Source organism: Morus notabilis, unplaced genomic scaffold, assembly GCF_000414095.1.
Source record: "Morus notabilis unplaced genomic scaffold, ASM41409v2 Scaffold341, whole genome shotgun sequence".
NCBI classification, from domain to species: Eukaryota; Viridiplantae; Streptophyta; class Magnoliopsida; order Rosales; family Moraceae; genus Morus; species Morus notabilis.
Window position 1 is genome coordinate 136,043 of NW_010363745.1, and position 13,045 is coordinate 149,087.

The 13,045-nt window shown below is 33.4% G+C and overlaps 2 protein-coding genes across 6 annotated transcripts in view; one reads left to right on the forward strand and one right to left on the reverse strand.

The window, feature by feature from the left end:
• On the reverse strand, window positions 1-5,387 carry LOC21390483. 4 transcript variants are annotated; one of them, XM_010104951.2, is made up of 6 exons: window positions 5,236-5,387; window positions 4,156-4,372; window positions 3,670-3,743; window positions 1,581-3,308; window positions 1,274-1,448; window positions 1-839 (listed from the first exon to the last, which is right to left on the reverse strand). In XM_010104951.2, exons 2-6 carry the CDS (start codon window positions 4,235-4,237, stop codon window positions 205-207), a joined length of 2,694 nt encoding a protein of 897 aa, XP_010103253.1. In that variant the 5' UTR covers window positions 4,238-4,372; window positions 5,236-5,387; the 3' UTR covers window positions 1-204. The 4 variants fall into 4 exon arrangements, with proteins under 4 accessions (XP_010103253.1, XP_024025782.1, XP_024025783.1 ...); XM_024170014.1 differs by having other exon boundaries at window positions 1,581-3,318; window positions 3,670-3,760; XM_024170015.1 differs by having other exon boundaries at window positions 1,581-3,318; window positions 3,670-3,760; window positions 4,156-4,405; window positions 5,236-5,260.
• Window positions 5,388-10,935: 5,548 nt separating this feature from the next.
• Window positions 10,936-13,045, forward strand: part of LOC21390484 — a 10,428-nt gene continuing 8,318 nt past the window's right edge. For both annotated transcript variants that reach the window (XM_024170017.1, XM_024170018.1), the window contains exon 1: window positions 10,936-11,130. In XM_024170017.1, coding sequence (XP_024025785.1) covers window positions 11,089-11,130 — 42 coding nt within the window. In that variant the 5' untranslated portion in view covers window positions 10,936-11,088. The remainder of the gene's footprint in view (window positions 11,131-13,045) is intronic.

Below are 13,045 nucleotides of genomic sequence, written 5' to 3' on the forward strand. Positions count from 1 at the left end.
CTCTTTATTAACTCTAAATAAATCCAACGTCTACCTCACAAACACCCAGTACAAAGTTATGTACAAGCACATGCAATATCTCACTTTCAAAACTTATAAACTATCAAACAATTATGGTAATCTCCAATTTTTGATATCAATATGTATTAAATGTATGTACTTGTTATGATATATACGCCATCCCACTAAATCTCATCCCTTTCGCTAACCAGAAAGCTCCATATCCTCCAAAATTTCCTCTACTAAATCTCCCATAATTAGACTTTCCATCTCTCTTCCTATGCTTCTAACTTCATCGTCCATCAGTCCAGTCCAAGGGGTCAATCTCAGGTCCCACGCCACCATTCCGTCGAGAGAGAAATTCGATCTATCAGTGGGAGAGTACAAGTGTTCACATATAATCTCCCAAACACACTTCAACAATTTCTTTCCCTGTAAAGTTGGAAAACCTGAGGAGGCACTGATTGAGTTTCTTTTCAACTTGGACGCTGTTGACTTGGCCTCCGAAGGTGGTCCAAGAACAGTTGAAAGTGCTTCATTTAACAGATCAAGTAACAGCTTGTGATCTACCTTCTTCTCCGTCTGGTCCTTGGCCAATTTTTTATAAGATTCTTCCACTTCTTCAAACACTGATGTGCTGATAGGCTTTGAAAATGTCTCCCATCTCCACAAAAACTTGTCAGATGATCCATCATATAAACCAGATGCAACTAGTAGATCTCTTATGTAAGCTTCTGCTGGATCCTTTGACTCGAATATTTCAGACTCCACATGCTTTGGTTGAATTATTGGCTCCTCCTGCTCATCAGACTCGAGTTGATTTAGTTGCCTCCGTAGCTCTGCGTAACAAACAATTATCAACAAACCTTAGATGGCATTTCAAGTATTGGTTCAAGTTTAGCATTTTCCCCCTAATTTGGTCTCAACACCGACCAAAAAGTTTTAAGTACGTATACTCTCTCCTATATTCTCACTAACTAGTACGGAGTACGGACTGCTTCCAGAAGGTCTAGCAGCCTATATGCATACTTTCCCACGAACTTCCAATAGAACAAACTCGAAAGAAAATGGGAGTTTTACACTTGAAGCATCATTAAAATAGCCTTTGAATTGGTATTGCGAAATTTCAAAGTTATTATAGGCAATGGTATTGGCCTTTACTAAGCTTCCCAATGCAATTATGTCTTTTTGAAATGCACAGGCCATACTTCCATAATCAGCATAAGAGAAAACGTAAATGATTAACGAGTAGAGAAACAAATATCTTAATTACCATTTAGATTAGAGCTGATCTCTCTAAAAACTTGCGGAAGAACATATTCATCACAGGGAGTCACATCTGGTGTTGGTGTTGAGAGAGGGCTAAGATGATCAACTGGCCTCCAGAACTCTTCTTGAGCACTGCTGCACACAGAAGCAGGACTAGGAGGCACCTCAGTAAAGTTCTCCTAAAATCAAACAGTGGGGCGTAAAATGATTAAGATTTGTAAAAGACAAAACAAGCAGTAGAAACTAGATAAATAAAACATAAAATTCATTGATAAAATAAGTGTGTAAGGAAAGATGTAGATGAAACATACCTTTACATATCTCTCACCGAAGTTTGTAACAACTGTTGGACCACTCATGATATCTTTCATAGGATAATGTTCGGGAACATCTGATTCCATCACTGATTGAATCTTCTTTCCAAACAGTCTCCCCCTAAGCAGAAAGCTGTATCTGAAACTGGAAACTTTTTCTTTGAAATTAAACCTTTCTTTCTTCCGTTTCTTTATGTCAACAAATGTATTTGCAGTAGCTTCGTGCTTTCTTCTGATGTGGGCACCAGTCAAAATATGGCGATCCTCAAGAAGAAGTTTTCCAAAAGATGTGCCTGATACTGGGGCTGACAATGACCTGACGAGATTTTTAGGGGACAACTCTCTGTGGAGGAATCCGTCTTCTCCTAGCCCATGCCTGAAGGATCTGGTTTGCATTTCCCACTCATCTTTCAGGATTTCAATGCTGTTCACTTCATTTCCATCCTTTGAAGTATCTCCTGCTTGTTTTTCTCTGACACTTTCACTGTCAAAATCTAACACACTGTATGACCTTGAGTGGCCACCGACAACTCTTCGCATATCCGTTTCTTTCTTTAAAACATTTTTAAGTCTCTCCGACACAAATCTCCTTGTATCTCTACTGACAAACTCTGGAGAACTTGGTCCATTGAACTGAATCTCACTTTTATACGATCTTGTTGATTCAGATCGTGGCAAGTTTGTCCCAATGTCCCTACTCACACTTTCTCTGACCTGTTTCGCTATGTTCTGAGCAATTTGTTTAGGATCTGATGGCTTTTCACTATAAGGGGTCTCAATCCCACTTCCTCGGACAACAGAACCCCTTCTAAGCATTTTCCCTTGCATTTCACATTTCAGCCGTTCTTTCACCTCCTCAAGAAAGTCTTCTATACTACCTCTCTGCTCTAAAGAGCTTGGAGAATTTGTCCATGACTCTCTAGGGTCATAAAGCCTATCAGGACCAGGCTTTAGAATAACTATCCTAGTCGGACCAGAAGGAGCAAAGAGTTTCGAATTAGTGGTACTCATCATGGAGGGTTGCTCAAAGTCTCTGACTGAGGTTCTATTTTTCGATGGAAAATAGTTCCTTTCTTCAAACTGGAATGTTTCTATCTTATCTTCATGATGTTGGAAACCACCTATGTCATGTGCCCTTGCTTTTTGTGTGTGGCCACTAGAATTTACAGGCTTCTCACTTGCTTTTCTTCCCGGTTTTGCATAGAGTTCCATCTTTACCTTGTTGAGGTCCTTTTGAGCAAGCAACTGTGACGGCATGCTTCTGAGTTCGGCGAACTTCGAACACTCCCTGAACCTGGCTGCTTGCCATGCTTCAAATTCTTTCTTAAACTTCTGTAGTTCTTCCTCTTGAGGATGTTCTCGACTCCTCGGTTTCCCTGACTTCTGGCCATTTTTCCATCTACCCGAGTCTCTCTCTCCAACATGGTAAGACAAATCAAGTTTCATCTGCCTAGAAGAGTTTGAGTTAGAAGAGACATGACCAATTAGACCCCTTCCACTTGCCTCCTTGTTCGAACACTTTAATCTCGTGTTGTCATTCTTTTTCTCAATTGGATGAGCTACAGACTTTGCATCTAAAGTTGACGTGTCCATTCCCATTAGCCGGGCGACAATGCTTGGTGCATTTTGTCTTGTACTTGAATGTTTGGAAATTTCCTCGTTAATCAATTTCTTCATTGAAGATTCAAATGGATAGCAATTCTTTCCAGACCAGTTTTCTTCCACCTGATATGAACTGTGAAACTTAATATCAAATTGCATCTAAACGTTGCCAATGTCCAAAAAAGAGAAAAAATGGAAAGCCCCTAAGCTTTTGACTCAACCAGAAAGAATATTCTTTTTCCTGTTTCTTCATTTAGTTTCTTTTTATGTCAATACCAGCAATATAAGCATCGATGCCAATGATTCAAGAGTTTTGCTAAAATAAAGATAAAACCAAGGAAAAAGCTCGAAGCACAAAATGCCTAAGCCAAACGAAAAGAATCCTCTCTTCAATTTAGCAAATCTCCATGCCTAAGAACACAGCCTAAAGAATAAAACAACCTTAAGACACACTAGAAGCTATATGCATGTGATGAAGAATTACCGGCAAATCTCCAACAGGATAGCTCTGAGACGTTTCGATACGCAGCTCGAGGCTATTTCGAGGAGCTTCCAGGCCTGCATGGTATTAGAAACTGGCCTACTTTGTAAGCTGAATAACAAAACAAAATATAATTCAAGCAATTCCCTCATCAGTGTAGTGAAAGTCTAAAAGGAAAATGCACCAACCCTGGTCCGTTTGAACACTTACTAACATTTCACTTTTTTCTTTCTGGATAAAAACTTTAGTGACTAATAATCTACTAGATACTCTTAATCTCTGGTCAACCTAACTTGTTTCTCATCGTACTACAAGAAAAATATCTTTCAAATCACAACTTTATCCTGAAAATGATCAATTCACTATAAACGTTGGATCTTCACAAAATAAGCATAACTACTCTAAAAAATTAAGTCACGCTTTTTAGACCAGGGCCCTTCCTGCTCTGAACACATTTCTTCAGCACAAAGAAAGAACAAAAACTCTTACCATCAACATGTTTCTTGTGTGGAAGAACTTTTCTGGCCATGCTCCTCTTATCGAAATCGAAAAGATGCAACAATCCTCCCATGCAGCCTGCGGATCTACCAAATGCCTTTCATCCTTTGGCACTCCTATATGTCTTACCCCATTAAATTACAGTTTTTTTTTCGTTTCTTTTTTTGGATAATATTCTAGAATCAATCAGCTGGAGTTGATTTCTGACCTGAAAAACCAAAAGATGCCCAAATCTGTATCACTGAAAAAGAGTTATAAAAATTATCAATCATGAACTTTAACGCACAACCATAAATGAATAGTAACAGGATCCTAAAAGATAAACAGATAATGATTTTCTCTTTGTTTCATTTGAGAGCACCACAGAAATGAAGTAGGGACAGCACCTTTTTTCACAAACAAAAAGCAGACGCCAAAGGATAATCAAATAAATGAAGTTGGTTTCTTAGATTAGTTTCTTAAACCAATTGACACATTTTTACATTAAACATTAAATAGAAGTGAAACTACCTAAATATCCAGATTAACCCAGTTATTAGTTTGTTAATTACCATCTTGAAAACCAGAGAGCCATTTTCACATCCCATAGTATCCTATATAAATCTCCCAGAATTCTTCTCTCTCTCTCTCCTTTTTTTTTTTCATATTCTTTCATTTCAGACTTCCCAATTCATTTTATGCACAATAAACTCAGAATTAGTTTCAATAAATTCCGAAAGACAGAAACTTTATTAAAAAAATTTTAATATCATCCTACTAAATCCAGCAACATTCTCATCTTTTATACCCAAAGAAAAAAAGAAAGTTCCAATTTTTATGTGTTATATAAGAGACGAAATTAAATGGCTTCAAAATTGAGTAAAATTTTGAAATTTACTTCAAAGTTTCCAAAATTAAGTGAATTTGAAATCATTAAAAGCTTCACTCGGTGCACGATCCCACAGAACAGGTACAATAAAAGAAGTTGGCTCAACTAAAACCAACACAGAATCAATCGAATTTACACCAAAACTGTTGACGAACCGAAAGAATGCAAAAGCGTAGTACTTGAAATGTCCAAAATTTTCTCACCGTTTCTCAGCAGCCAAACATGCGCATAATTGATCACTGAGAGAAAGCAGAAGCAGAAGAAGAGCTAAAACGGTGGCGTATAAGGAGGAAGAAGACCAGTCAACGGAAAGAGTTGAAGCAGAAATGATCAGAGAGAGAGAGAGCTCGTAACGTTCGTTCATGGGAAGAGAAGATTATATGAATACCAGAGATTTGATTGAAATTATAAATAAAATAAAATTTTTGAAAAAAAAAAAAGGCAAGAATATTTTTTTGTACAGTTGGGACCCTAGTGAGATAATATTTTGTCAATAAATATAAAAGAAAGACTTTATAGTATAGGGATTTAATAATCCAACGACAATAATGCAAACGCCACACCAAAAAGCCACTCCTTTTTTGCTTCCAAAGTTTTGCTTCCACCTTTTTTTTTAATTCCCTTGTTTTTAGTAATCTCTTGTTTTTGAGGGATTTGATTCTGTAGTGAAATTAAATGTGAAATTATTGTTATTATTTTTCTATATCAAATATTTAATTCTGTTATTTTCATAGAGATTTTATGATAGGAAATGAGAAAAATACAATTTGTACTTGTTTAATAATGATATAGTTCAATGTAAGCCATTAATAATGCATCTTTTTACCCCATCAATGAGTTGTTCCCTTTTTTTATGAAAATCAATAAGTTGTTCTCAGATATTCAAGTAATAGCATAGTTTAAGCTTCAAATATTACTTTGTTAATTACTGATTAAAAACGGGTTCTTAAAGTGGGGACAATTCACAAGAATACGTACCATTAAAAAAAATCACAAGATTCACAATGGTACGTTTAAAAAAAAAAAAAAAACTTTCACACAAAATATCTAATTACTAAAAAAGAGGCGACATAACATAATATATGTATCCAAGAAAAATGGTTAGCACCAAATTAGAAGGACCGGCAATATGGGTTACGACACGACAATATGTTTCGAAAACGATATGAATTGCCCGGATTAAGGTTGAGAAAAAAGATGTTCGGGTCAGAATTGAATCGACCTAAAATTGACACGAAAACACATGTCAATTTCAGGTTGTACCCGTCTAATCCGAACACAACATGAAACTCGTAAAAAACTAAAAAATACATATATTTTTCATTACATATATTTTTATTTTATTATGAACTTGTGATAGCATGATTGCTATACTCAAAATCTTATACTATTATTTGCTTAATTTTAATGGATGTTATTGTATTTTAGTGTGTTATGAATTTGAAGTTATTTCTAATATGTAAAAAACTAAATAAAAGAATACAATTTTCGTGTCAGTTTCAGGTTCACGGGTCATTTTCGTGTCATGTCGTCTCAATCCGTAAAGTGATCATGTCATGTTATGATTTTTAAAAAATTTTGGGTCACGGGTCGTATTCGAGTTTACTATAAATTTTTAAAAAAATAATCAAAACACGATACGAACACGATAAGTGACACGAATTACCACCCCTACAAACTAGTAAATGCACAAGAATGAATGTCAAGAAGAGTCTTGACAATTTTAATACCCTTTTATATATTACAACGTTAATGTTAATAATAGGTACCCAAAATAAGAAAAATTTATTTTATTTTATTTTATTTTATTTTGTTGTGCTTCTTCTTCTTATGGTGTATTTGAAGGTCAGTGTCTTGTGTGTACCTCTTAAAGCCCCACCTAACCATTTTGCATTTTATCCTCTACAGCAAATTTGAATGTAATATTCACTTTCTCAGTCATTCTATAATTGGGTCATTGGAAAAAGAAAAAGAAAAAAAAAAACACTACAATTGGGTCATTAAAAAAGAGTCTATAATTAAACTACCAAATTACCAATCATTTTCTTTTTAAATAGGATAGTAAAAAAAACAAAAAACAAAAACAAAAAGGTGGGACAGCTCAGAAATAGTTACTTTCAGGGACAGCATAGTATATTTACCACTGCGCCTCCAATTGGCGCCATATTATACGCCTATAACCTCGTGCTTTAATAATAATTAATATTTCCGCTAATTATTTTTCAATTATTATAACAGCAATTAACATTCCATCCTCTTTATTTAAAAAGATAAAATCTTATTAATATTCCATTCTAATTCTTGTTGCGGCATACGCGCCATGACAAACCCGGCCTTCCTTTCTGGAACTGTCTAATATCTTGCGTCGGGATGTACGTGCCTTTCACGCGTACTACGAGGCGCGTCAAATGGTTCTCAGTGACAACGTGTACGCTGTCATTTGATACATTCAGAAAAGATTCTCTTGCTTTGACTTTTTCCGCGCCGTTACTAAAATAACTCTCAGAATTATTTTTTTTCCTCCAAAAATTAGATTAAATTAATTTGTTCGCAACTCCAACGATACTTGATGAATATTCCACTTTCTAAAACTCCACAAGCATCACTTTTATTTTAAAAATATCGCTTTTTTTTTTCTTGGCCGTATTGTGTAAAAGAATTTTCCTCTTAATTGAGATTGAAAAAAAAAAAAAAAAAAAACTAGAAGCAAAAAGAATGTGCTTCTTCTACTGTACTGCTTCTCAGATCTTTGTTTTGTTTCATGTTTTATTTGCTTCATAATTTAATGCATATATGTATGTACATGTATGCTCCTAGGAGGTGTGAAGCCTCATCTTGGGACATATATAATATATTCTCCATATTTTATCATAAAAATGCTCGACAGGTGCATAAATTTTCAAAAATATGTATATTTATATATTTTTCCTTAAGATGAAAAAAGAAAAGAAAAGAAAAGAATATAATTGAGAGAGATAGAATATGTGTGAGTCTTAGCCTTAACCTAAAGGAAGGGGGCGTGGTTCCCCATGAAAAGAAAAAGGTAGTAAGAGGGAGTTGTGTTATGAATGAATATGATCCCTACATGTTTATACATATATATACATATATATATATATATATATATATATACAAAATAATACAACTCATGAAGTTGATGGCTTAGGTGGGTCTAAGGTTGTAAAGTCGTATGTTGCTTTTTTGAACAATGATGATGCATAGAGCGTTTCTCATGTGCCCTTCTAAGTTCTAACCTCAACTTATGTTACTTGTATCATTTCCAGCGTCATTCTGCGTGACTCCATTATTACAACGGGTACTGGGGCATCCTTTTCATACTTAATATATAGTCTTATAATATATAATTATATATTACATATACATATATAATGTCCGCAACATATTAATCACCATCAGTGATACAACAAAATTCTACAAATGAAATGTATAACTTGATAATTTACTTTTTACCATGTAGAAGTACTTTCACATAATATATATATATATATATATAAAACATAACTTGATATTTATTCAATATAACATTAATATTGTAGAAGCATATCAACATTTTACGTTAAATGAAAGTACGAGTTCTCTATATATATAGAAAATGTCTATATCAACATTTTACAAGGTACGAGTTCTCTATATATCAAAATTTTTTGTTCATCTGTGTAACATTATTTGTGCATTCATGTTAAACATTTGTCTAAGTATAACACTTAATAAAATAGAATCTACCACGATATCACAAATAATTTACTTTAATGTTATCACATCATATCGAAAAGTGACAAGCTCATGATGTGAAAAATGTTACACCTGTTGTAATGTATGACCTGTAGACTTGAGAACGTGTGTGTGTGTGTGTGTGTGTGTGTGTATATATATATATATATATATATATATAAATGTATGTATCTATAGCCTTCCCCGCCTGCCGCTCTTAGATTTTTTGGAGGGGAGAGAGAGAGTTTGTTATTCCTATTCTTACTGCTTTTGGGCGGCTTTTTCTTTGCTGTTAGGGAGCTTGTGCTCAACTCTAGTGGGTCATGTGTCGGCGCAAGTGGGTCAACTTTTGGATTTTATCCTTTTTCCTTCTTTTCTAAAACAGGCACAACAGCAAACCTCACATTACACCATGTACTTGGGCTCGTGGCCCAGAATCCGTCGCATCTAAAATGGACCCAAGTCCACAGGCCGATATATAAGCATTACAAACAACTTGCTGGCGGCCAACGATAATATCTAAATTCGGCCCAATAGCAATTGCTTCTCCATGGACAACTAATTGTCTACTTGTAGTTGTAGAGATGAAGCAAGAATGGAGAAACTATCTTCTAGGATGCCCGTATTGGTAAAATTCTTTCACTTCATTTCCTTTTCTGCAAATGCTTTTTTTTTTTTAAATAAATAAATAAATAAATAATCTTTTCTGCTTTCCTTGTGTGACAGCTTGCACACCTGTTGTTTACACTAAAATGGTCCTGTGATTTGGCTCATTATTGCAAACAATTACCGGATTATTTGCAAATCTATTAAATGAGTTAACTAATAAATAAAAAGCCAAAATAGAAAATATATTAGCAAAAACGGAAATTTTGGAAAAAGGGCCAAATTAATAGGTTCTTCTGTGTATCTTTATTGTTGATTTGTAATTCTAAACGCTACATTTAGATCATATTCATGTTAGAATAAACAATAATATAAACTAACTTTAAAAAAAAATTGATTAAATCTAATATATATATATATATATAGTGCATTCAATATATAATAAATTCTCAAAAATAATAAATGGAAAAATGAGAAAAAGAAAGAAAAGTAGAGTCCTTTAGATGTGGCCACGTGGTTCCTGAAGATGATCGGAGAACGCATAAAGTCCCACACTGGCATCTAGTTGCCAGGTGTGATGATTTAACTGGTAAAGAGAAAGGGTCACAATCGTGAATTCACATCCCCAAAAGGCCTACCTCATAGCTGTTAGTTTCCAATTGGGTACGTAACGTTTAGGTTTTGGCCCTTTGGGCTTTTAGAAAAGGAGTAAACAAAAGAAAGAAAGGAAATACTACGGTCAGCAATATGGATCACGATACGATTTAAAAACGACACAAAATTTATGAGTTAGGATTAAAAAAAAAGTGGTTCAGGTCAGAATTGAGTTAGCTTAAAATTGACACGAAAAACACGAATCAATTTCAGGTTAGACCCGCCTAACCCGAATACGACACGAAACTCATAAAAAATTAAAAAATACATATATGTTTCATTTCATATTTTAAATTTTATTATCAACTTATGATATCATGATAGTTAAGTTATACTTAAAATCTTATACTATTATTTGCTTAATTTTGATAGATGTTATTGTAATTTAGTGTGTTATGAATTTTAAGTTATTTCTAATATGTAAAAAACTAAATAAAAGTATACAATTTTCGTGTCAATTTCAGATTCACGGGTCATTTTCAGGTCGTGTCATGTCAACTCGTAAAGTGGTCGTGTCGTGTTCGTATTGCGGTTTTTTAAAAATTTCGTGTCACAGATCGTATTCAGGTTGACTACGAATTTAAAAAGAAATTATCAAAATACGATACAAACACGATACGTGATACGAATTATCACCCTTAAAAAAACCAAGAATCACCTTATTGAAATAAAAAAGAAAAAAAAAAGGAAAACCAAGTTAAAGTGTGTCAAAACAAAGTAATCAAATATTGTTTGATCACCTAATCACCCTCCACGTGTATCCATTTTGTAATCCTAACCCTTCATTGTCTTCACTAATGAAACCGCTGATCTTGTCCTTGTCCTGATCTACTTAACTATATATATAACAAACTGAAAGAAACCGCTACTTTCACTCGCTACTCTTTACTCAATTAACATACAAAAAAGAAAAGAAAAGAAAAGAAAAGAAAAGAAAAGAAAAGAAAAAAATCTCTCTCTCTCTCGCTCTCGGTGGTCGGTTATATCAAAGCAGAGTTTGGCCTATATTTTACCAGGTCTCGTTCATCGTCATCATCATCATCAAAAAGAAAAGAAAAGAAAAAATGTTTGTGAAGAAGCTCGTGGAGAAAGCTTCCATTAAGAAGGTATGGATTTTCTTTCTATCAATCTCATATATGTATAGATCTTTTGAATTATATACACATATGTATTTTGTTTTCTCCGAGGACATGGTGAAAGCAAATTAAACCAGCAGCACTCGAGACTTTAAGAAATGATTCTCTTTTTCTTATTAATCATTCATTAATTTGTATTATTTGTGATCTTTTTTTTCTTTTTCTATTGTCCTAACACATGGATCTTTGTTTCCAAGATTTTAATCCGATTAAAACAGTTTTTACTTTCTAATTAGTCGAGAACAAGTTTTACCCTTGTTTGTCAGAATTAGGCTTCTCCTCATAATGTCTGATTTTTGGGTGAAGGTGACCCCATTACATATATATATATATATAGTATGCAACGGCTCACTAATATCCTTTCCTTCCTGCAAGTAAATGAAAGTAACGATTAATTAGAATTTAAAGATGATAACGAAAGTCATTGATTCACTTGTCGTTTTTCACATAAATAATTGGAAATAAGATCATTTCAGAATTTGCTTGACTATGAAAGTGAAAACCCAGTTATGTATTATCATCCAGTTTCCGTCCTTAAATCTTTTCGATAATTATGGATAACAATATATATATATATATATATATATATATATATATATATTATCTAATACACACGCACTCGTATACAAAAGGAGATGCCTTGTCTGGTAGATTGGCATGTACCATTTACAGAGGGCAAACATTGTTAATTAATGAGTATTTTAATGTTGGAGTTTGTCTCTATTCAAGTGTAATTATATGTGTGTATATATAGTGCAAATTTGTATTTATTGTGAGATGAAATAAAGGGGCATTAAAGGATCCAAGAAACAATACTTTGAAGTTAGAGCCTTCTCCTTTTTTATTTATCCATTATATTTCAAAAATATGATAAGAAAGAAAGAGTGACAAAATTAAGCAATTAATATGCATCTCTACAATAAAGTTGGATGGAGGTATTGCAATAGATATATATTTTTTTTTTCTTCCTTTTGAGAAAAACTAACGGATTTTCATATACTTAGGATACTCTAAATTATAAAATATAGTGGCCCAGTCAGATTTTTTTTTTTCCCAATGAGGAATCAATTTAAATAATTTTATTGCTTACGTTTTGCTTCTCTCTCTTGTTTTATATATTGTTTTCCCTTCAAATAGATGAAATATACAATTGAGTTAGATTGAATCCCTAAATTTTGGGTTCAACAACTACGTTTACAAATTTCAATAGCGTGTCCATTATGTTGTGGGCATAGATATAATTTATAGTTTTTTTTTTTATTTTGTCTTGTGGGAGCTTAACTGAATTTAAAATAAAATGTGTACTGAAATTAATTAAAAATGTATAAGACACGTGTCCCACTAATTACACACACTTGGGGATAGTAAGAAAGGGTGGATATATATTTTATGATGTTGTTTACTTACTTTTAATTAAGATGGATATCGGCTACCTCTTCTCCTTCATTTGTTATATATACTTATATTACAAGTTTCTTGCTCTTTTCATCGTACTCAACGGTGATTAATTATATCATATGCTATGATATGATGCCTCGTAGATATAAGAATTCAATTAGATGCTTAATTATCTTCTTGTCTTTCTTTTTGACTCATTCCTCTCCTCAATTATCAAACGCTAATTGGACCAAATAAAGATGCCTTCTTTCTGCTTGCTTTAACTCATCATCACTATTTTAAGAATATAAACACATTTTTCTTCTTCTTCTAATAAAATACAAATCTTTTTATACCGTTCAGTCCATCTAAATTTCTACCACATGGATTTATTAAGCTATATGAGAACCTTTCTTATCCTCAACGGTCGCTAACACGATATGATGATGGTAAATCAAATTAAAGCGAATGATTGAAAAAAAAAAAAAAAAAAAAAAAAAAAAAAAAA